This window comes from Lepidothrix coronata, unplaced genomic scaffold (genome assembly GCF_001604755.1).
Source record: "Lepidothrix coronata isolate B3197 unplaced genomic scaffold, Lepidothrix_coronata-1.0 Scaffold53, whole genome shotgun sequence".
NCBI classification, from domain to species: domain Eukaryota; kingdom Metazoa; phylum Chordata; class Aves; order Passeriformes; family Pipridae; genus Lepidothrix; species Lepidothrix coronata.
In genome coordinates, this window is record NW_016690233.1 from 2,031,486 (window position 1) to 2,056,913 (window position 25,428).

General features: G+C 34.8%; 1 protein-coding gene across 1 annotated transcript in view; it reads right to left on the reverse strand.

Moving 5' to 3' along the window:
- Nucleotides 1–1,461: 1,461 nt before the first annotated feature.
- Nucleotides 1,462–25,428, reverse strand: part of DYNC2H1 (dynein cytoplasmic 2 heavy chain 1) — a 161,271-nt gene continuing 137,304 nt past the window's right edge. Inside the window, exons 85-88 of the mRNA XM_017815950.1 lie at nucleotides 14,865–14,974; nucleotides 14,455–14,536; nucleotides 7,564–7,680; nucleotides 1,462–2,945 (exon numbers count right to left, since the gene is read on the reverse strand). Of these exons, the coding sequence (XP_017671439.1) occupies nucleotides 2,787–2,945; nucleotides 7,564–7,680; nucleotides 14,455–14,536; nucleotides 14,865–14,974 (468 nt within the window). The 3' untranslated portion in view covers nucleotides 1,462–2,786. The remainder of the gene's footprint in view (nucleotides 2,946–7,563; nucleotides 7,681–14,454; nucleotides 14,537–14,864; nucleotides 14,975–25,428) is intronic.

Below are 25,428 nucleotides of genomic sequence, written 5' to 3' on the forward strand. Positions count from 1 at the left end.
GTCCTATACTGAAAAAAATAAAGACATCACAGACACCTAGGAAGAGAGTGCCTTTTACATCTGTAACATGTCTTGACAGGCTCCCAGAGGACTTCTGTCAAAATAAAAATATAATTTGATGCTCTAGCTAAACATTAAGAAGGTTGGGGTTTTTTTCATATCACTCATAGAAGGTCTCAGAAAAAGCAAAAGCAAACAGACAGTTCTAGTAAAGTGGAAGGGCTCTAAACCAAGAGGAGAACCAAACAAAAGGAGATTTAATCAAGCTGGCTAACAGTACTTTGCACTCAAGAGAGAGAAGGTGCTCCGACAGAAATGCATGAATGCATCTCCTGAGAACAAAACTCCTGATGCTGTGAGCTGAGAAATATTACACAGTTCTAAATCTGTGGTAGAAGTAAATGATAGAAGAAGTAACAAACCTCCAGAGATAGGCCAATTCTGACATGGCCTATCAGACAAGCTATTAGTAAGAAACTGAATCAGTACCTGGCCCTGCAATAGAAATATAGTGTGGTAGGTCTGGAGGAGTCGCTTTTACATCTGTTCTTTCTGACAACATCAATATCTGAATATTAGTAGAATCAGTAAGGACTTCCTGACTAAATATATACAAAGAGGAGACTTGAAAATAGAGACTTTAAATAATATTTATATTTACACTTGGCAATATGGAAGGCACATTTGAAGCTTACAATTAGGAGAGGGAAAAAAACCCCACAAACTAAAACATGAAAATCCCCACAAGGTTCTACTAATGATTTATTTCAGAGTTTCTACAACTCATTAAAGTACATTTTTCTTTTCTGTAACAAGCAAGATGGGTCATCAAAGCCACCTACTACATCTCCGGTCTTTACTTTCCGGGCAAGTTAGGTTAAAATACAATGTATTACTTTTCAGACATCTTTGCCCTAACATAGGTAGTTATCTGAACAGCTGAGTATCTGTATTTCTCTACCTGTCCACAAAAGAGAAGCCAGAACTAATAAGAGTCAGTTGATCCCTCAGTTTTGAGATACATGAAAGCTGAAATCCAGTCTAGTTTATGGAATAACGTTGGACCAAAAGGTGAAGTTTCAACGTGTTCTTTACGTGTGTCTAGGGGAATTGAAAGCCCAAGTTGCCTTCAGCAAAACTTTTCATCTCCAAGAAAGTCTAGTATAGCAGAATCCTTTCTCTGGCCAAATCACCCTGTAAATTCTCACAAAGCTCGTGCATACATTTATACAAGTGCTTGCTGTTCTGTTGGAGACTTTGTCATTTTCTTCCAAAATTTTCCTCACAGACAACTCTTTTCCAAATCTGCTACATTTTTACTCCTCAGTGAATCAGAGTTAAATGTATAAAGGAAGATGACACAATTATCTGAAAAGTATCACATAAATCTAGTCTTCTTTTAGACAGGATTCAATTTCAAAAATGCATGTGCACTTGTATCAAATTATTTTAGGACAGCTTTTTATTAGAAGAACAACTAAAGTAGGAACTTTCTAAATAGAGACAAAAGATCAAGTTTAAATAATGAACAATAGAGAAGAAGAGAGAAAAATAGTTTCTTCAGGAAGTTGACCTGGAGATGTGACCAATCTTTTCTCTGCTTTACTTCTACCTCCTTCAAGCCATCAATGAAAAATATCAGGAAAGTGAAATATAGTCTTAATTTAAATACTACTTCCAAATGAATATAAAATATATCAGATATATCAGAGCTAAGACATCTATTTTGTTTTCTAAGCAAACTAAGAAAGTGTTTATTTGCCTTTGGCTTTTAAAAATATCTTCACGTGGTGACTCTGTAATTCCAGTTAAAAATTAGACACTTTCAATTCTTATGTTGAGACTTTATGATTCGTCAGTAATGCTGCTTCCTGCTGGGTTCTGGGTTTCCTCCTTCTTTTGGGATTTTGTCTAATTGCACACCAATGCTATGTCAGCATCCCAACATGATACATCATGAACCAGTGAAATCAAACGAGTATCCTGCACTAAGAACAAGACTCCAGGCATCTGTCGCATCACAGATCAAAAGCATTTATTATATCCCTCTGTTATTCATTTAATAATTGGATGAAAACCTCTTTTGTTTGTCTAAGGAATTGTTTTTCTATCTTGGGCCTTTATGTGAACATTCTTGCTGAAATTTAGCACAGTTTCATAAATACTTTTTTTCAGTAACTTCTAGATAGCAATTGTGATAGTAGTCTAACTGAATTTGTAACTTCACTTGAAGTTTATGACGATCCTATTATTTCCTACCAATACAAAGGAATATAATTACAAGTAAAACGTCATTAAAGCAGAATGAAATGTTTATCCTGACTTTTATCTTCAAGTAAAACATTCAATTTCAGTTACAGAAGGTTTTATAATTTTATTTTATTAAATAACAGAGATATATGAAGAAGAGTTCCAAAAGGATAATGAAAAAAAATCAAAGAAAAAATGCTGACTATGAGCTAATATTCAATATTTCTGGGCAGAACAAAAGAGATTTCAGCAAGTCTGAGAAAGAAATGGAGCACATTACAATCTAGAGAAAAAAAAAAAACAACAAATTAGCAGTTTGCTGAATAGTGTCATGTTAACTTTTACAATATCCCACAAAGATACAATGAAATTCTATTCAAGTAGAATTACTTCAATATATCTTAAAAAAAATAAACAGGAATTAATAAACCATTGCTTTAAAAACACAAAAGCGATAAATCTAAAGTTTTCTTCTAATAAGTAAGAAATTAGATATTTAAATGATTCTTAACTTCACAAGTTAATGCAGTTTCACATTACTGATTTTTTAAAAATAAAGCAGCGCCACATTGAATCCACTGGTCTTGGTTTCCTCCACAAGGTACATCAATATTTGTCACCACACGGTCTCTCTCCACACTAGTGTAGACTGGTAAAGATATGCATTCCTCTGGAGAATATGGACCATATGCATCCTGTCAATAAGCAAGCACTTAGTTACCACTTATACAACAAAACATGAGAAAGCAATAATCTCCAATGGTTTGGTATCTAAAGTTAACATACAGTTTAGACACTACAGCCTTGGAGAGGAAAGTCTTGGTCCAGGTGACAAAGGAGAAGGATTACCAAGGATTACCAACAAAGCAGACTTCAGAAAAATTGCTAGCTCCATAACTAAAACTCCAGGAAGTATCTAACAGGCGTGATCCTGTGAAGTACATCTCAAAATCTTTGTTCAGTTAAAAATCGCCCTTTAAAATTACATCTCAAAAGTGTCTGCAAACCAGGGCAAAGGGAATTGCTAACAGTTTCCTGCAGGGAGAAGGCCCCTCAGAAGCACTCGTGCTGTACTGCATGGAGCTGCAATCCTGGTAGGCTGGAGTCCTGGTGTGGGCAGTGCCGGTGCCCTTGGCAAGCCCTTCTGCCTCCTCCATCCCTGCAGCACAACCCTGTGCTCCTCCCGTGACACAGCCCATGTTGTGACCTGTGTCTGAGATATTTGCAAGAGGGATATTTCAGGAGATACAATCAAAAAAATCTTAGCCCACACTTTTCAGGCTACTTTATGGATTTAAACAATGATTTCTAACATCATGGAATCCAATTGTAAAAATTGTTCTCTGATACAGAGAGAACTACTATACCTTACATTATAGTCTCACAGGGCCTGCACTTAATGCACAATATTAAGAGGAACCCAGAGAGAAACCCACAGTTTAGTTCAACCACAACTTAAACAAACAAAAAGCCTAAATTCCCTAGTCCTTTCCAAATACTTTTAGCACTTCTAGACATGTAGGAACATGTAAATAGTTACGGTAGAGAAAAGAAAAAAAAAAGAGAAAAAAAGATAAGTTTACTGACCTTTTTTTATTATTATTTATTTCTTTTAATGCCCTTGCTACTAATACTGATCACAGTCATAGTTCGGGTTCTCTGGCACTTATGGAAAACAGGCCAATTGCATTAAATGCCTAAGTAGGAAATTATCAATCTAACTATAAGCATACAGATTTGAACTGAGAGCTTTGAACTTCCATTTGAATTAATTTATAATTTTTATTCTCCTATACATGTACTTCACCCAGCATTAGCAGTACTGCTATTTACACAGTTAAAATTATATTGTAACACTACTCATGGAAGGACCTTGTTTGAAGCCATGGCTTTATCTCTCAGTGTGTGTCCTGATGAACAAGAGGTGCCCTGTTCTGAGAACAGGAACAGCTCCTCTTCACTGTCTGTACCACAAACTGTGTGCGACCTGGATGCAGTTTCCTCCTAGGCCTCTGCACAGGGCATTGTTCATATGTGTGACCATAGATTTGTGCTCAAAGACTCAGTCTAGACTCCTGTAGCATGTAATTTAGGTTTCAACCAATTATGTATTTATTTAGCAAATAATTCAGGGTTTGACTGAACTGATATATATTAAGTGCATTTTCCATCATACTCAAAATGTCCTTCCTGTCAATAGGAAAGTGTCAGAAGATTTTAAAACACCAAGTAACAAAGCAGCACACTTGTCAGAAAGGAATTTAAAATAAAAATGTGTCATTTTAATGCAAATCACATCAAATGTGAGTTAGTGATGCTCCAATATTGGAAAATAACTAAAAACAGGAAAAAGAAAATGTGCAAACAATAACTGTTTAAAGCACATGCCTTGCCATTACTGAAGAATTTTGTTGTCCCTTTTGAAAATCAACTTCCCCTGCCTTTTGGACACCAGTGTTTAAATCTTTACAGAAAGTCCATGCACTGTAATATTTCTATAGAGTAACTTAATAATCAGAAGTTTGTAAAGAGAGTTCAGCTGTTCTCAGAAGGATTATACTTACCCCATTTATCCCTTGGTTAACACTGAACCAAGGGAAACAGACAAAACACTTGCCAGTGTGAGATTAAAATGTTAATCAGAGAATTTAAGTTTTGCCAAAGCTGGGAGCCAAAAGTCAGCCAGTTTGCCTTCAAAGACCTCTTTTTACACCTTCTAGGGTCAAAATATCTGTTCTTGCGCCTTTCTCAATCGCACTGATGTTTTAAGGAATCACATTATTTGAGAGTTAACACCATTCTGTGAAAGTCTTTTTGAACCACAAATCCTTATGTCCTTGGCTTAAGTACAGTCCAAAAATCCTCTTTTGTCAGACTGCCTGAAACACAGTTCCATCCCCTTTAGTGACACCCTTCACAGCTTGGGATCTATCAGCGAATTAAAACTGGAAAGGACCTTCACAGTTTAATGAGAATAAGCACCATGTTAGTAGCCCAAAATATTCCACTGCAGCATTTTGAGGGGATTCTCTCAGAGAAATCATGTAGGCTACTTTTTCCTTTTCTTTTTAGAGAGTTCACGTTTATTTTATTTTAGTTGAAAATTACCACAAAGCATTGCATTATAAATACATACATTTTTGCTCACTAGATTTAAGAAGAGATTTTATGGGGAAAAGAAAACAAATTCAAAACCTACGAATCCTAAGATAATATGTTCAACTTTATGCACTCTTCTGCTAAGGAGAGGTAATGAAATAAGGGGAAATGCATAATGTCCAATTCTGCCCTGGTTTCTGAGCACAGTGTTTGATTATGGTCAATTTTTACAGTGAAGCTCATAGCAAAACACGTTAAGAGTAGAACAGTTCAGAAAAGCTTTCCTTAGAGACATTTTGAATTTAAAATCTGGGCGGTTGACAGCTTCTGGTATGTGTTTTATAAGAACTATATTTTTTTCCAGCACAAAGACTTCAGCTGCTATTCATTTCAAATATGAAGTACATTGGAAGAAGTTTGATTAATTGATTATTGAACTATCTCACTTTTATATTTTATAGATAAAGCTCTCTGCTGATCTCACAACTTTTGGATCTTATCTTTGAAGTTTATTAAATATAGAGTTATTCAGAAAAATACTTAGGAATCTGTTTTATTTCTAAGACAAGATTAATGTTTTTCAGAACAATGGGAAGGCTACTTACAATACTAATTTCCAATATTTTTCCATTTGGTGTTACCATGGAAAACCATGCATATTACCACCCTTCTACATCTACCTCTGAGCCAATACATTAAGGTGCCTGCCAATTCCATATTTATCTCATGTACCACCTCTCAAGTAAATTACAAATCTATTTATTTAGCTAAACAAAATAAACCTTATCAACTACTGAAGAACTGAAAAATCTTTCACTGGTCAACTTTGTAACAGGTTTTGTGTTTTAGTTTTCAGTCCTTTTTTTTTTTTTTTTAAATTTTCAGTCTTTTCTATCCCATCCAAGCTGGGAGCGGTGGTGCCAATGGTGGCAAGCATTTGCTGCGGTGTTCAAGCTCTACATCTTCGTACAGTGCTGCTATGCTATAATGTAATGGTATACTTCCACTGCAGGATATAACAATGAGAGAAAAGTTGGGATACAGTAGTGTGATAGCAATGGAACTCCTTGAACAATATCTATCACAATATATGACAAATCTAATCATTGTCCTAATCTATGATAATTAATAAATTCAATTCTAACTGAAATTTCAACTTCTTTGGCCCAGTGAACTCTTTTTTGACAGTCCTCTAACCAAAATTAGCTTTCTCAAGAGATAACTGCTGAATTATGTGGATTGCCAAATAATAGACTACAGTTAATAAATTCATTTGCTTGATGAATTAATGTCTACAGGATGTGGGAAAAAAACTGCATTCATCCTACTTCTCACTTTCTATTTTTCACTTGATTTTTGGTGTGAAAGTCTTAATATATATTCTTTTAGAAGTGTCTGTGGGATTCTCCTCACCTGTCTGTCCCAGAGTTAGGGGTCTAGGCTGTCTTTAGAGTCACATCTAGACAGAGATTTAACCCAGTTACCTTTGGATGGGATGGGCTTCCTGAGACGCCTAGCATTTACTGAGACCAAAGAAGGAGCTAAGGTGACTAAGTCATACCAGGCAATTAACTTGGAGACACCTAAATTTAGGTGAGATGAATTTTACAATAAGCTCTTTTTCAGTCATAAGACACATCCTTGAATATTTTCTATGTAACTTTTTGCATTATTTATCAGATATTGCTATGATAATTGAAGGACAGAAGCAGTAACAATTTTTACTGTTTCGATTACTTCACTTTCATCTTAAAATCTGCAAGCATTGACATATTTTTAAATTAGTTTAAGTAGGGGAAAGGCTTTCTTTGCTTACAGCTCACACCATTACCTTTTTAGTGCTGTTGTATTTTAATTCAAGGTTTAAAATGCAAAGAAAATATATTCTAGGAATGAAATCCCAAACACATTTACACATTTACTAAATAGACTTTTGAAAATATGCTAATGATTTAAAAAGACAAGGAAAAAAATCTATGACTGAAATAAAGTCCTTGCTTTCATCTAAGCAATAGAAGCTAAAAGATATCGACAAAATTATAATAAGTTCCTGTTTTAAATAAAATAAGTAACTGCTTTTCCTAGTAAAGACTGGGCTTTTTATTTTGAAATGAAGGGGAAAACAGGTCAGCAACATCATACTGAAAAGCTACTACATAGAAAAGAAATCAAATTATGGGTCTTGATAGTTTAGGGCTTTTAATAATTTAGTACCTGTGGAATCCAGGCCATGTAACAAGGGAGAACAGATGACACACTGGGAGAATCATGCAGATTTTCTGAAAGTCGATTTCCATCAAAACGGCAACCTTCCAGTTGTAAGCCACTGATCTGCCGCGGAAATATAAAATATTCAAACATATAGAACAGATTTGAAATGTCAATAATGATTACACTGTGCTTTAATAAATGATGAACCTTTTTACTGTGATCAAATTTTTAAATAACGGGAAATTAATTATTGGAATGTTCTGCATGAGACTAGGAAACATGATTTAAAAGCAAGATCTGGACCACACTTTGACATGAACTTCTTCTGATTTGGATTCACATTCTTTAAAATGCAGGAGAAAAATAGCTGTAAATGTAATCAATTATGAAACTGCAGTTGCCTGGCATTAGATTAATGGAATTATGATAGCAACAGCCACGTACACAATCATTACAATGCCTAGAAAAGAGAAGAACAATCACTGAAATAAGCATGGCTTCCTGCTTGGAAGTCTGAACGCAGCTTTCAAAGAATGGAATGTGTGGTTACACAGCTTCAGCAGAGGCAAACAAAAGATAGTGAAATAACACAAGAGAAAATTTTATTTAACAAAACTCAAGATTTCTCAGATTAACTGTTGTTTGGCAAAAAAATAAGAATCACAGATGCTTCTATAACTATGCATATGCAACATGTTTCAAGTGCTTTTTCTTTTGATTAGTAAGTAATTTCAGCCTCTGAACTAAACATTCCCTTTTTTCTTCACTGACGTCTTCCATAAATTAGTGACAGTGATATCTATTCTGGATTTCCTCTAACTAAAATTTTCAATATTTGTTGATCATTTCATTTTCCCAGTACAAATAATAGTAGTTTGCCAGTATAAATAATAATAATATCTGTCAGTTTACCTGCTGAAGTGAGAACTTCAATTTTAACAGTAATAAAACTTAACCCAGTATTAACTTTCATGTAGCATTTCAAAAGGCTAACTCAAGCTGCAGCAGATCTCTAACAGAAACCACAGTCTGAAAATCATCTGTCTATTATATTATCATACTAAAGCCCTGAACCAAATTTGTAATACTGAGGTCAGCTTTCACCAAATGCAAGATTAACAAAGCAGTGCTGGAATAAGAAACAGAATGCTGTTGTAAACTGAATGAGTGACCACATAACCAAAATGGAGAAAAATACCATTTCCTAAATACATTTTCTCTTGCAAGAAATTTTAAAAAGTGTACCAGATTTTTAAAATGGATTAAAGTATGATATTTCAATGAAGATCAGTATCATAGAAGATATAACGGAAACAATTTTCTTAGGTAATTTTAATATTCTAAAATTATTTGATGAGAAAAGTTGGAATTAAACAGTAACACAATGGAGGTTACTGTCCTGCTTGCAAAGCAATGCTTTCCTCCCAGGTGTTAGGGGTTTTTTGTCAATTGTCTACTAACTGTGTACTAGCTAAGATTACATTTTGCATTTTTAATATCTAATTATTCTTTTGATTGTAGACAGGCATTACACTCTTCAAGAATTTTCTTCTTTAAACTTATATTTTTGTCTAACTCTCATCTGGGGACTCATCCTTACAATGTGTGAAATGCAGATGTACATACTCTAATATGAAAAAAATGGTTATGAAACATGGTTTTTAAAAAATATATAGAACAAAGCTGTGTTTCTCCTTGGACAGTGACCAGAGAAGTCAACAATACTCTTTGGAGAAATCTGTGCTCCATAAAGACTAGAACTTACAGTAAAGCCTTCAAAACTATGGATAACCTGAAACAAAACAACCCCAAATGGAAAGTTCATAGTAGTATGACTTTTTGTCTAACTTTAACTTCCACAAATTATTATAAGAAGCCCTCAGTGAAATTAATTACATTTTTCATACTTACTATCTGGAATTGCAAAAACGTTTTTTCTCCTTCAATCTCTTTTCAAAAGCTTAAGGTCTGCTCTTCGTTATGAAAATGTGACAATATTCTCACTTCTCCCGCCAAGTTTATTGTGATCTTTTCAGGTATGTTGCTTTTAAGATACAAAGTTAACATTTGATATTTTCCACTGTTGCTTTTCAGACTCAAAACCTCTTCAAAGAGATTTTGGAAAAGCTGGCTTTATGCAGAAAAAAAGAATTTTGGGTGTCAGTAATCTTTAACAATAGCCGATACACATTCCAGTGCCACTTCTGTCTTCCAAGAAGAAAGATTATGAATAAAAATACATAAATGGCACAAAAGGAAGAAAGTCTTACTAATGATTATACTGAGGCTTTCTCACAGACTCCTTCTTACAGGTCTCTGTTGTTAACACTGATACTTAAGACCTCACTTTATTATATGCATAGGTCCTAGATTACACTTTATCTCACTACACTTCTGATTGAATGCTTTCAAAGCTCTTACTTAGCCCTATCACACTAATATTAGAAAGATTCATCTCCTGTGTTCTTCATTCTACCCTTCCTGCATTCTGCAGGGAATTTTGTTATGAAGTTTAATTTGATAAATAAATGAATTTGGCAAAGTTATTGAGGTAAGATTGGCCTGATGAAGAGGTTTTAAAATTTAGTGTTGGAGTGTTCAAAGGTCTGGCCATCCTGAATATCTCTAAAAGAAATTTTTATAGAAGTGGGTCACCTATTGAAAAATCTCTTTCTACTCCACGTTACTTCTTTTGATACTGGTGGTTCCTTTGACATTATAGTTACATAGAATAATATCATTTGGTCTCCTGGAAAACTTCAACCAATGTTAGAAACTCCTTTTAAGATTAAGACCAAAATTTTTACTTTGATGCAATATTAAAAGACATTAAATAAAAAACCCAACAACACCAGAACAATATACTTTCTGACACTGTCTGGCTGAGTACTCCAGAGCCATGTGCTCACTGCTACGATAAACACTGTAGAGAAATTACAATTACTATGAAGGATATGGATTTCACAGCATCTGTAATATAATCATAGTATCTTTGCAACACAGCTGAGAGTAATGGCTAGACTTGACCATAATTTTTAAAATTTGAATTCTTACAAAGAATTTGGCATTTCACAACTATTGGTACTAGTTCAAGTTCACAACAGTTATTTTTAAACATTACAGACTATGTTTTTTTAAAATACATTTGTAGAAAGTGTGCTGATACCATGGTCCAAAGCATGTCTGTTTCCAAAATTTCAAAATTTCTGCGATTAATTTTCCCTTACCAATTAATGCCATAATTTCCTATGAAATGATGCAAACTACATCAGTTTTCTGGAAGGCATATTTTCACTTCATTAACTCTACAGGCCTCCATCATTAATTTATTGGTATTTCAGGATGAGGGCATACTGTAAAAAAAGACCTCTTAGGATGCCCTACAACAGTATATCTGTCAATTGCTAAGAGTATATAGTTTCAATATTAATACTGATATTATATATTTGAGACTTGCAATAATTTTTTATTTTTCACTATTTATATTAAGTTCTACGCAAGCTCATAGTACTTACTACCAAATAATTTCTTGTCATGTTTCTTCCTTTCCCTCTTTTCTACAATAACAGAAAATGGAATGCCAGAAGGAATGACTACCTGCTTTTGTACAACAGCACAATCAGTGCACAAAGTAAACAGAAGAGATGTATTTGCATTTCAGTATGTGATAAAGGTGCAATAGTCATACATTTTCAGTACCTTTTGTTAAATCAGTCTGAAGGGATATTAAAGAAGGTGTAATTTTACACAGATTGATTCTAAATCAAATATACATCACATCCTACTAGAAGAGATCTACTCCACATCATACATCTAAATTATCACCTGAATTAACACTGATAATTTACCATCTGATTTGATAATTCATACATACTAAGGTGTGTTCTTGGCCTGATTGAGTGTTCTTCTGTCTACTTTGTAGTTTGTACACTGACAGTTCTACCACTGCATGCTTCTGACTTACAGATGATTACAGGGTATATTATTTGCATTTTTTGGCATAGAAGGGTCAAATGTCTAGAACTGCTGAAGCATGATGCATTTTTTAAAATTACAGCAAGACTGAGAAAGCATTTTTATCATACAGATAATAAAGTAATTTACTCCTTTTCCTTATAAGAAGAAATTCCAAGCCATCAAAAACTTTTAAAACTAAAGGCAAGGAAAAAAAATCTCAAAGAACGTGTCTTCAAATCACTCCCTAACTGACAGTGTGAATAAGAAAGTTATACAAAGTATGTGTGAATATCAGGTTTAAATTCATCTGCATTCCTATGTGTTTCAATTCTTCAAAAAAGACATTCTATAAGACTAATCAAATATTCGGTGATTCAAGGACTTGAGTACAACTCTCCCATATCCTAAAAGAGAGTCCCCCAATTATGTGAGTACAGAATCAAGTGTCTCAGTGGAATTAGTCACGCAAAGTGAAATAGCACCATTAGCATAAATTGAGACTGATAAACCTCAGAATAGCCTATACTATGGTCTGGTTCCTGCAGGGGAGTCTGGTAAACTACAATTTCTGATTTAGGTGGGATAAAAACAAGGTCCCAGCTATCTGTCCACAGCATGTGTATAAGGACTTATCTATTCTGCTGACTGATTTTTTTTGAGTCCCTCCTCAGAATAGCTCCCCATTCCACAAGGTTAGCCTGAATTCTTGAAACTGCAGATACAATGTTTACTTTATCAGTTTTAAAATTCATACTGCTGAGATGAACCAAGCCTAATGTGCAATCCTTAGGATCCTTATCAAACAAGACACATTTTAGAGAATGATTTTTCTGAATCAATGACATTTTCATGCCCTAGTTACAGTGCATGTGGTATTTAGCCTTACTAATGTGAAAGTTTCTCTCCAGTTTTCCTTGAGCATGAAGATGGATTCTAAAGGTAAGGAATCTAAATATTCAGCATTGCAACAGGTTTCAAAGCCTTTCTGTTCATCAAAGATTCAAAGGAGCAGTGAAAACACTAGTGAATATTTATTAATAGAGATTAAATGAATATTGCTCTTAGAGGTAAAGATAATATTCAAACCAAATGAAGAAACTTGACAGGATTCTTATGTTTTGTTAAAAATAACCACTCGTCTAACTGCTTGTACTATTCCTGTGGCAGAGAATTTGCTCTTAAACCAAATTCTCTTTTTCTTTTTGGTTCCTCTTGGAACATAAGACTCATTCTTGCAAGGCAATAGAGAATATACATTAACCTTTTTGCCTACATATGACATAGACTGCTAACAGTATACTTTAACTAGTATTACCAAAAATTTACCACATAAATTTTCACATAGTAGAAGCTTCAATTAGAAGTTTAATAACAACTGGAGTACTGTTATAAAACTCTTTCCTCTAATTCTTTATTTTCCAAGCAACTATTTCAATCTTGCAACCGTAAAATAATGAGATTATTTTTAATATATGAAAATACTGAGGTAAAATTATTCATGCATGGAGTTGAGGTATTTGACATCAACTTCTGACATATTTCAAAGATGTTAGGATGGTTTTGAAGAAGTTCAGGCTCCTAGAATCTACAGCTGATAGTTAGCCTACTAGAATGGGTGGTCTGAGGTGTGAAACTCAGTTTTGGCTTACTGGTAGAAGTCTTAGATGAATCTGTCACCTCGGAACATGTGATTTGCAGTCTCCAAGGTTTGTCATATACCAGGTTTATTTCAAGGAACTGAATTGCCCTAAAAGTCCCTTGGTTTATTTATGTCCAAGTTCTAGACTCCTATCTGTTTCTCATTAAATGAAGTAGGCAACCATTATTCTTACTTAAATACTAAGATTGAATAATTCTCAAAAGAATATTCTCTAGTTCCACAGGAATTAATTCAACAAAGTTCTAAAGACTGTATTGTATAAAGGTCAGTTTGGATGATTACAGTTATCTTTATTGGCCTTACAATCTATTAAGATTTTAGGAATATGAATTCTTACACATTCTGTATTAATAATTTTAGACAGTGTCAGCAGCCAGCCCAGATCCCAAATATCTCCCACAGCTTTCTGTCTGCCTGCATTATCAGACTAGAGAATGTACCCTGCCACTTGCTTTCCTAGTCTAGCAATCTGCCTGCTTTAGCTGCACATGAGGAAAAAAGTCACGTGGTGAGTGCCCTGCGTTAGTCACGTGTTTCTGTGAGGATGCAGTTTTAAGTGCTTTGCTCTATGCTGAACACAGAACTTGGAGCTGTGCAGGATTATCATGGGACCAACATACCTGTTGGAACACATAGTGTAGAAAACTTATTTGTCAATTGTCTAGAAAATTAGGTATAAAAAAGGTGCACAGAGATCTGGATTCAGCCAAAGTGGCAATTCTACATGAAATGTTAAGAAGCTAAATTAAACCAGACTTTGCTGACTAAGCAATCAGTGGTCACTTCATGGTTGCTGGCTGTAGGCCTAAGATTAAATTGTTAATTAATTTAAAAATTGTCGAGTTGTTACCATATAAAAAACTAGCCATCTCATAGTGTACTTTGGCTTACTTCCTTAGAGGTCTCTTTTCAGTGCTTCAACAAATGCTAACGTATGGCCTTTGACCGATTTATATGTGTATTTCCCCTTGCTACATGACACAAGTCCTTCTGGAGAAGAGTTAGACTTTAACTAACGGAATCGCAGCTTCAATTTTTATCTAAGAGGTGGTTGAAGAAAATAAAGCAAGAATAAGCTTAATTTTTAAATGAGCACTATGACTAGGGAGGATAAAAAAGATACTGCCATCTTTTTCTAATTTTTGTGGCTTGTCAACCACTTTTGTAGCTGTATACTATTGACCAGCCTTAGTTTTCCAGAAAGTTTATGGACAGATGACTTGGACTATGCTAACAAAACATCCTAAAAATTCTAGTAAAACATCCCAGTAAAATACCTTAACTTGGAGTTTGCCTTCCTGTATTCGCCCTTTCCATGAAGCTGTAAATTTAAGGCTGTCCACTGAACAGCTCATTACTCTGCAAAGGAAACACATATACAGTAAATCTTAGACATGTAACAGAAAATTAAACAAAAAACTAAACCCAATGCATTTTCAATGCGCACCATATCATACTAACTCTTACTTTGAAGAAAAATACATCTTCATTTTAATCGAAAAAAAAACCAGTCAGCATTTATACAAGTAACTCACAGTTATTTTGCTTCAAGGCAAGAAATACAAATGAGATGATTAATTATAGCAATTGGCATAACATGCTGCATCTGTGTCCTGAAAATTAAATAACCATCTTCACATACAGGGAGCAATGGTATACACAAATAGCACAAATATTTTTCCCCCACCTTGCAGTCTCCTGGCGTAAGGCATTGAGAAATGTGTCAGGATGAAACAGCTCTGAAAGGTCAAGGGTGTCTGACAATAGTTTCTGTTTCTCTGCTTTTTCTACCCAATTCTAAAAGAAAAAAATCATTTTTAAAAAAAGGAAAAGAAGGAATCCTGAAGTTATTGCTTGATTTTTCAACATTTTGAGTTAATGTAGGTTTGTCAATTATTATGATTAATGAAAAATGTTTGTGTAAATATACTGTAACCTCAAAGATTATTATTAATTTCAATAAATTAAAACTGGTAAAAAGGAAATTAACACCATTTGAAAGTATACAGAATACCAGCAGTATATCTATAACGTGACTCATCCATTCTAAATAAACTTCTATTTCATTCTTTATACAGTGCAGCTCACTTTGTACAGTGCAAATTTATCAAGCTTCTATCATTGTTGAAACCCTATTTCACATTTACTTACAGGGGAGTTTCAGTTTTCCATCAAAATGGCTGCCATTGCTGTCTTTGCTCTAATAAGTTCAGGCAAATAACTGCATTCCTTTCAAGTATGCTTTAAGATCATTCTTTTGTATAAATGGCATGTTATATTCAAGAAACAATTTTCGATCTGCAGTTAAGAGTTTCTGTAAGTACTTACCCTTTATTTGAAAAAAATATTACCTAGTATTAGGTTTATGCTGCCATTTTTAGTGTAGTAGTTTGAGATATGCATTCATAGAATTTATATTAAGATAAAAACTGGTTCTGTTGTATTTGGTAATAAATGAAACTAATAAGGGCAGGGGAATAACTGTCCTCAACTATCCTTACAAAACATGTCTCAACCTTCTTCTACCCTTTCCAACTATGCAACTATGAAGCCTGTTACTGGAGTACCAAGCTTGGAATTTCTCATCAATGCAACACATTATGTGCCAATATGAGAAAAGAGACACACATTGCACCTTAAAATCACGATAAACCATGTATCCTAAGTAATGCAATCTGAGTTTGATCCTCAAAATACTAATAATTGCAGACTAAAGAATTTGTTATCTTCAGACAAGTTATTTAGGTACCTGAGTAGCTATGCAACGGTCCACGCTCAAAATCCTCTTTTGAAACCCTTATAATGTAGCTCTTTGGTACAATTTCTTTACACTATATAGTCACAGTCCTGACCATGGCACTGTAGTATAAACCTGAAGTCACTGTATAACCTACTCTATAAGCAGTTGCAAGCCATATGCTTCTGCACAGAAAGATTAAGTGTTCAATGACAGGATGGACAGGGCTTTGATCAACCCAGTCTATGGGAAGGTGTCCCTGCCTGTGGCAGGGGGTTTAGAACTACATGATCTTTAAGATCCCTTTCAACACAAACCATTCTGTGATTCTACAAATACTAAGCCAGAAATTCATCGAGACCAAGATTCTACATGCTATCACTAAATAGAGAAAGACAAGTCCCACTCCTTTCTAAATACCAACTACTTGCAGATGATAAAATTGCTCCAGTCACTGGATAAAAAATCTTGGAAGTTACACTCTCATTACACAATGCACCTGCCAAACATCCACATCACATTTAAAAAGTATTTTACTATATTGTTTAAACTAATGACTGATGAATAATTTCATAGAAGCATTTTGGAAGTGACAAAATCATCTAAAATGCAAGTAAATATCACTCAGTGAATTTTATTTTATATTGTCAGCGTGTCACACACATCTCCATAATGTTTCCACCACGATCAAACCTTTAATCAGTGATCTTTTTATCTGCCACATCAGTGATTATGAATCAGTTAGGAGATTTTTGCTTTCCATTTTCATTAGATTAATGTATGCAGTTAGCGACTCTTGTCTGCATGACTCCTTTAATGACTTTATGCAACTATTTCTTTTATCATACAGCAGTAACTCTGCATTCTTGTTAGGAGAGATTTTGTAAATTTTTTGACGTAATAGAAGTAGACATTAATTTCAACTTATATTTAATATAATCGTTCTATTGCTGTCATCAAATAAACTTTTCATGTAACTGCTAAAGAGAAACACTGTCAGGAACACAGATGTTTATATTCCACCCAATTAGAAGATGAGTATGAGTGATATTAATTCTGAACTCATATAATTAGCACTGTGATATACACAATAACAAAAACTTTCATTAGGTCACAAAAGCAAAGTTCATAATGGCTTGTACTTCTCTACATAAAACTGAAGATGTAGCTCATTCATAGTCAATTAATAAATAATTTAAGATTTAAATGCAATAAAATGGTAATAGAATGTATGTGACAACACAATTGTAAAAAATATCCTTATGCTTATTTTAGTTTTATATGATCACATGGCAGCATGTTAGTGAAGAGCTACAGTCTCAAAAGACATCAGTTTATTAAATGGATCATTTGTCACTAGTACACCCACTGCAACAAGGCTTGGAAGAGATCAGCTATTAAAGGGAAGGAAGTTTAAGCTAAGCTGTAGACAGACTGATGTTTCTTGAAAAGGAAAAATCCTGTAACAGATAGTTACCCCTCATTCCAGCTCCTATAAAAACATGTATTGACTGCATTTGTCAAAGTGATGCAGAGTTGTCTGACTTCTTATTCATCTTGGATTGCCATGTAGCATTTCAGTCTGAAGGGCTTTCTTCCATGACCAACTCAGTAGAAAACTTCGCCTTTCCTGCCAGGTAGCCCACAATAATGCATGCATTTGTCACTTCTTAGCTGCACTGTAGTAAGAAGACTACTATCAGCTCCAAGAATGTGCCAAATTTAGCTACCTGTCTCTTTGTGGTTCAAGCCAGTACCGATGCTTTCCCAACTGCTTCCTCATTCCTAACTCTTGTAACATGGTCTTTAAGAGGTTTGCTGCAGTTCAGGTTTTCTTCTTCAAAACAGCTAATAATCAAGCTTTAAATTCACTAAAGGCCACTTTTGGTGTATCAATTAATAATAAATTTTTGTTTAGATACAGCAGCTAAAAAAGGTATAGTAAAGCTTAAAAAGTGTATAAATTATTTTTAAAAATAAATTAATCTTGTATCAATAATTTCTATCATTCTAACAATGTGGTCTATAAGTCCAAATATCCTAACTCTGAAAATATTTTTATTACAAAATAAAATTAAAAATCTATCATATACTCTTCTTTGCAACTGTTTCTTTCAAAATTTAATGTCAGTATTTCATTATTTCAATATTTCCTGAATCTTTCTTATTACAATTAAACTAGAAATTTGACTGAACTCTGATAGATTAATTTAGCAAATTATGATTATAAATATAATACCGAAACTTATCAGCAATACCCAAAATGCTTGAAAAGAAATTCCTAGCAGGATATTCCAAAACTTCAATCAATATGGGGTTCTGTTTGCTATAATAAAAAGATTTTCTTTTTTTTTTTTCCTTATGTGGCCTCGGGTGATTCAAATAATATTTTTTCATATATCTTAATATCCAAGAAACATCTATTCTATTTTCAAAGAGAAGCCTTCCTTATCATCTCTAATCCCAAAGCAAACTGAGCACCTCATTGAACAACAGAAAGAATAAGGAGGCTGCTGGATTTTCACATTATCATTTACACAACTTTAGGATCACAGAACTCCTCTAAAATGAATCAAGCACTCTTCCTTCACCAGTTTTAGTTCATTCCAAATGTATTTTCTTCTATCATATTTTTCTGTTGCTGTAGTCCCAGAAGAGAACTTATATTAAAAAAAAAAAGAAAACAACAAAAAACCACCATATAAATCACTACAGAAGTGATTTCATTTCTGTGCCTAGATGGAAAATTGTATTCAGTGCTACATGAATACGCATAGCCAGAAACCATGCAGTACGATATCTGTTTTTTTAGATGGATTCAACACTACTGGGGGAAAAAAGTGCAGGACTTTGGATAATTCTGAGAGTAAATGATGGTGAGTACCACTGATAGGGGAGTAAATATGCAGCTAACGAGAGTTTAGACTGAGCAAAGGTCAAACAACAAGTTAAGCTACAGTCCTGTTTTCCTCACAGTGCAGCAGCTGTTCTATAGTTGTGCTCCTAAGTGCTGGCTTTCAGTGGTTAATGCCAGCAGGAGTGACTGTATTACAGTTCAAGGAAATGAAATAGGGGCATTTTTTCAGGCATTGAGCCCAGAGGCAATAACGTGGTAGGTTCTAAGGAACAACCAGTATACAACAATTTGCTCCCTTCTGGTAATATCTTTTTTGTATGTGAAATCCTTGAGCCATTACTTCTGACGTAGTTATCCTTTACTAAATTAATTTCTGAATACTGCAGTATTTCAGGTATATATCTGGCAATAATAAGTAATCAAATGATAAATAACACAGTAATTTAATTTGGAGTTTATGTCTATTTTAAAATTTTTCTCTTCCCTGCTTTTCTTTTCTTCCTCCCCTCCCTCCCCTCCCTCCCCCTCCCCTCCCCTGTCCTCTTCTTTCTTTCATTCAGACCAAGACTGCTGGCTAGTGCTTTAAATAAAATACTACTATTTCTTTATTTCAGTTTGAAATACCTCAGAATTCCCCAGTTTGTTCAGAAGTCCGAACAACAACACAATAGCACAGTGTTAGGGCATGAATGTTCTGAGTCCATCAGCATCAGCATGTTAGCTAACAATATGCTAGAAGCAAATATGCAGTAAGGCTTAGCTGAAAGAAGCATTAGCAAATGTGATTGCATTCTGGTTACTCTATGACTTTATTTTTTATCAAAACAGGAACTTAACTTTCCATAAACTGCTGCTTTCTACATTTAATTCAGATACCATAATGGTGATAATGCATAAGAACCATAACAACATACTGACAAGTTCATGATCGATGCATGCCAAAATTATATTTCAGATTAACTTTCAGATATTCATCTGTATGATAACTAAACACAGAATCCAGCTAAAATCCAATACTCTTATGCTTCATGCCTTCTAGCCTTTTCTTTCTCCACAATTAAACACATCCGTTACCAAGCATTAGATTTCATTTGCAGTTCCCTTACTGGCTAAGGAAGCATAAGAGCTGGAACTATTCTTTGGTGGAACTTTCACTGATAAGTTGCAGGGGAGGTAAAACAGTGACATACAATATTCATTTGCAGTTAGCATATTAGACTCCCTACCATAATCCTTGGACAAAGTCAGGACTACATCAGACAATCCCTTGGCAGAGCTTTGGAGCAGGGATGCTAAAATCTATATAGTGATGGTGCTGGTGTGACTGAACAGGGGTACAGAATACTCAATTTATTAGGCACTAGTAATAATGGGATGCACCACAGTAATTTGTTTTATAGTACCAGCTTGAAGGCTATGTTACAATAAAGAGAACCAACAGAGAACTGCTTACTTTGCTATGGCTCATTTTCTCTGGTAACATCCCATGAGATACAGATTTTCCATTAAGCATCTCCCTCACAGTTCTTATTCCTCTTCTGAAAAAATGACCCCTTGAACATAAGTCACCAGTCTCTCTCTTTAACTTTTTTTTACTGTTTACTAGTCATTTATTTTTTTTAAAACTCTCTCTTAAGGCTGTCAAAACAGAAAAAGTCTCTCAGCCATGCGTACGTTACAGAACTCTATTAGTAACTATTAAGGCTTAACCTATCAGATACCTATGCAATTTTTATCAAACATACTAAACCAATCTAATCAGAAATTGTTTAACTCTGTGGGGTACATATCCCAAAATACCCAAAAGATACCACAATTAAAAGGCAGAGAAAGAAATCTATTTTTTTTCTACAGGAAAATAGAGATCACAGAACAGAAACAGTGGCTGATGCAATCCCCTCTAAACAAAGGAACTTAATGATGGCATGGCCATGTCATCATGACACCATGCTGGCTCATGCTAAATCTACTTATACTGCATTAAACAGAACACTGGAACATGGGATTACTGCTCAAACTATCAAATGGTTTGTTCAACAAAGCACAACTTTGTGTATACACAGAATATAATGAAGGGTTTTTTTAATTGGTGCAGTAAACTGGTATGGATTGTTGTTTGTTCCTACATGGTAAAGCTATGGCAGTCAGCGTGAAGGTACCTTGAGTGCTGCATATCAGCTATTTGAAGCTCACTAAACCCTTCTTTAAACCAGAACAGGAATTTTTTGTTGTGGCCAATCCCAAAAGAACAGCTCATTACAAAGGTTGTAGTTCTCTTTCAGATGTCCTGTCACACTTGAGGGCTAAGAGAATGCCAAAGAGTATTAGCATAGCATGAAGCCTCATTCAAACCTGTTCTCAGGTAGTAACCCAGAGAAACATATATTTGGAAGTAATTTAAGGAAAAACTTGCACATTTTGTTAAACAGCACACTTTTGTTATCTTTTTAAATGTCCTTTTTTTTTTTTTTTTAGCTACAATGGTTTTAGTTTTTTAAGCATTCCATTATAGAAATAATTTATTCATAAAGTTAAACATTTTGGCATCCAATCCAACTCAGAGTATGGCCAAATTCAAAATCAGTTTAGGCTGCTCTGGGCATTGTCTATTCCAGTTCTATGTATTTCCAAAGTGGAAGTTCCACAAATCTCTCTGGGAAACCTGGGCAATGCCTTTTTCAACTGAAGACTTAGAAACTGGACAAGTGTTTCAGATGTGGCCTCAAAACTGCAGAACAGGAAGAAATAACAACTCCTTTAACAAGGTCATTACGAAGTTTTCATCTCTATGGTATTGTGGTATCTTTGGTTACATATATGTTTATCAAATTTGCAGCTAATAAGCAACACGGTTTTAGTTTAGCAATATCTTTCTGTATTTTTTATTTGCCGGATTCTGCTGTGGATATATTCAAATCATAACTTTTTATTTTCTCAGCGTGATAATAAAATACATGAGCACGTGATGGCATAATTCTTTTTTCAAGCTTCATAATATACATATCTGAAAAACAAACAATATTTGGTTTACTTCTAAACTATTTATTGTATTTTGCCTGATACGTAGGTAATTTCAATTGATTAATTTATCATATGGGATCATAAAATACTAGAAATAACACTGAAAATGGTAATTATAGAAAACCTATAAGAAAATGCATTGTATGTATAAGGAAAAGCATATACAACACTGTACAACAGTACAAACCTGATGGGCATTTTGAAACTCAAGCTCTGATGCAGAGAACATTGCATCAGAAGTCTCTTAGTTCAGAGTGACTACGTGGATTTAACAATATAAAAACATCACTGCCTGCAAATGTGCTTTTACATGTTCTTCTCCATGTATGGGCACACATTCTAATTAAGTTGCTATATATAGCACTCAGCTGAATACACTGGCAAACACATAGAGCACCAGGGTGTTTACCCTTTCTGCCTTTAAGCATCACTTACATGCCTAAAATAGGGATCTAAGCTTCCTATCATTCTTAGCAACTCTTCTTCTCTGAGTCAAGGTTTGGTTTCTTTTTTCTTCAATTATGTACCTTGCTGAACATTTAGAGACAAAAGACCACTCCAAAAGGAACTCTACTAAGAAAAAAACCCAAACAACAGAACAAACAAAACCCCAAACCTGAATGCCTATTTACTCCAGTTTTAAAGTACAGTCATGTCTGTTTACAGAGTTGCTGAGTGCACTTGCATCCTGCACTGATTACTTTATTTGACTGTGAATTCCCAAGAGTAAAACTACGCAAACACAACAGAAAAAGAAGGATTTAGTCAAGAATTACTCTTACGAAGCTCTTTCTTCACAAGCTAAATTTGAGATGACAGCTCTGAAACTTTAACAGCTCTGAATTTTATCTTTAATATTTGTACAGGAACACAATATGAAACTATGTTGTAATTTCAAATTCAGTTATATGGAATCTCCTTCAAAGAGAGAAACGTAGGTTAACATGCAGCTATGTTTCTGCCTTCTCTCAAAGAAATGCCCAAAAGATTGCTTATCAGGAATGATGCTTGCTTGTGGAATGGCAGTGTGTTTCTATTATAAAATGAGCTTATTTTTTTAACACATATCTGCAAATGCAATTTGAGAAATAAAGCATGTTACCATTGACACTGACCACTTAAAATCTCAAAGCAAAGAGATGAAACATTTTGCAAACTGTTACACTAAGCCAGTTTCCACCAAACCATCTACAGTTCAAAACAGAACCACGATCACATCTACTTTTTAGTTACAAAGCTGTGTTACTACTCTAAGCAATTTATTTATATGTATGTACGTGTGACTATGAAATCAGAATTGTAAATTTAAAAAAGTATTTTGGATAGACTGCTTATTGTTAGTAGACACAATATTTCTGTCAATATAGTGGTGGTCAGAAGAGCAAGTTAGTGTAACCAAGGGCAAGTCATGCCTGACCAACCTAGTGGCCTTTTATGATGGAGTGACCACAGCAGTGGACAAGGGAAGAGCTACAGATGTGATTTATACGGACTTCTGTAAGGCCTTTGATGTGGTTCCCCACAATATCCTTCTCTCAATTGGAGAGAGATGGATTTGATGAGCAGCCTGTTAGATGGATAAGAAACTGATTGGATGGTCGTATCCAGAGGGCAGTGGTCAAGGGCTCAGAGTCCTAATGGGCATCAGTGACAAGTGGTGTCCCTCAGGGGTCTGTATTGGGACCAGTGCTATTTAATATTTTCATTAATGACATAGACAAAGGGATTGAGTGTACCCTCACCAAGTTTGCAGATGACACCAAGCTGAGTGGTCCAGTTGACACACCTGAAGGACAAAATGACATCCAGAGGGAACCTGGATAAGCTCAAGAAGTGGGCCCATGGGAACCTCATGAGGTTTAACAAGACCAAGCACTAGGTGCTGCTGGCTCAGCACAAAACCCGGTATCAATATAGGCTGGGGGACGAAGGGATTGAGAACAGCCCTGGTGAGAAGGACTTGGGGGTGCTGGTGGGTGAGGGGCTGGACATGAGCTGTTGATGTGCATTTGCAGCCCAGAAAGCCAATTGTATCCTGGGCTGCATGAAAAGCAGTGTGGTCAGCAGGTCAAGGGAGGGTATTCTCTACTCTGCTCTGGTGAGACCCCACCTGCAGTGCTGCATCCAGTTCTGGGGTCCCCAGCACAGGAAGGACATCAACCTGTTGAAGCAAGTCCAGAGGAGGACCATTAAAATGATTAGAGGGATGGGGCACCTCTCCTATGAGGAAACACTAAGAGAATTGGGATTGTTCAGCCTGAAGAAGAAAAGGCTTTGGAGTGACCTAATTGAGGTCTACAAGTACATGAAGGTAGGATACAAGAAAGTTGGAAAGGGACTTTTTACAAGGGCATGTAGTGATAGGACAAGGGGGAATGACTTCAAACTGAAAGAAAGTAAGTTTAGATTGGATGTTAGGAAAAAATTCTTCACTGTGAGGGTGGTGAGGCACTGGAACAAGTTGCCCAGAGAAGTTGTGGATGCCCCACCCCCAGAAATGTTCAAGGCCAGGCTGGATGGGGCTTTGAGTAACCGGGGCTGGTGGAAGGTGTCCCTACCCATGGCAGGGGTGTTGGAACTAGATGATCTTTAAGGTCCCTTCCAACCCAAACCTTTCTATCATTCTAAGTTGTCTAGAAAAAGCTAGGCAGATTGATGGAAATACCTACAAACCGGTGCATTAGCATGTGCTGCAGACTTCTCATATATTAATGTCTGGAATTTAAAATTACCCAAGTCTTGAGAGCATAACATAAGGACTCTTTTTCATATGTAAATGATAATAAAATCCTTTTCTACCATTTGTAATAAAATTAACTTTTTTTTTTTGCTTGAGCTTTTGTCAAACGACTATCCATTTTAGTCGGCTTTCTGTTTTGCAGACAGCTTTGTCCATGATAAAGGAGATAGAGTTAAAAACAAGTTATTAGAAACAGAGCAATCTACACTTTTAATTTTGACAAATTAAATGCATACAATTTATTAATATTTTATCATTGTATCTTTTCAGATATCTTCCATGTGAAAATGTATCTTATACCTTAAAGAGAAAAATTAATGAACGATGATTATTATTTTAAATAAAGTATATCAACTAGAGCTTTAAATCTTATATCATATATAGTACAGTTTTTTGTAACTTACTGTGTATATAAATACTATCTTACATCCATAGAAGAAATACAGACTACTAAATCTTGCCCTTTTAAATTAAACTTAGATTAGGAAAAAAATTCATTTTCTTTAAAAAAAGGTAATTCCTCAGAGAGACAATGTCTGTAAAGACAATGACCTCAGTTGTTCTTTTTTATGCAACACTTCTAAAAATATTTTTTATGAGTAATTGTCTTATGCAATAAATATTTTATAATCAGAGTGCTGACCAAATGGTTAGTGGTAATATAAGGGATGCTGCTCAAACTTCTCCTTACAAGGTAGTATTTCATAATGTAAACAGAACAGCCATTCTCACAAAACATGCTTAGAATTCCAAGAGTTTAATGAACAGGAACTGAATTCCCTTGAAACAGATTATTTTTCATAACAGTTAAGCCTTATGTTTATTGAAAAACTCATAACTTGTCAATGCCTCAGTTTAACAGAGCACCTAGCCTTCATTGGGACTAAGTTTCAACA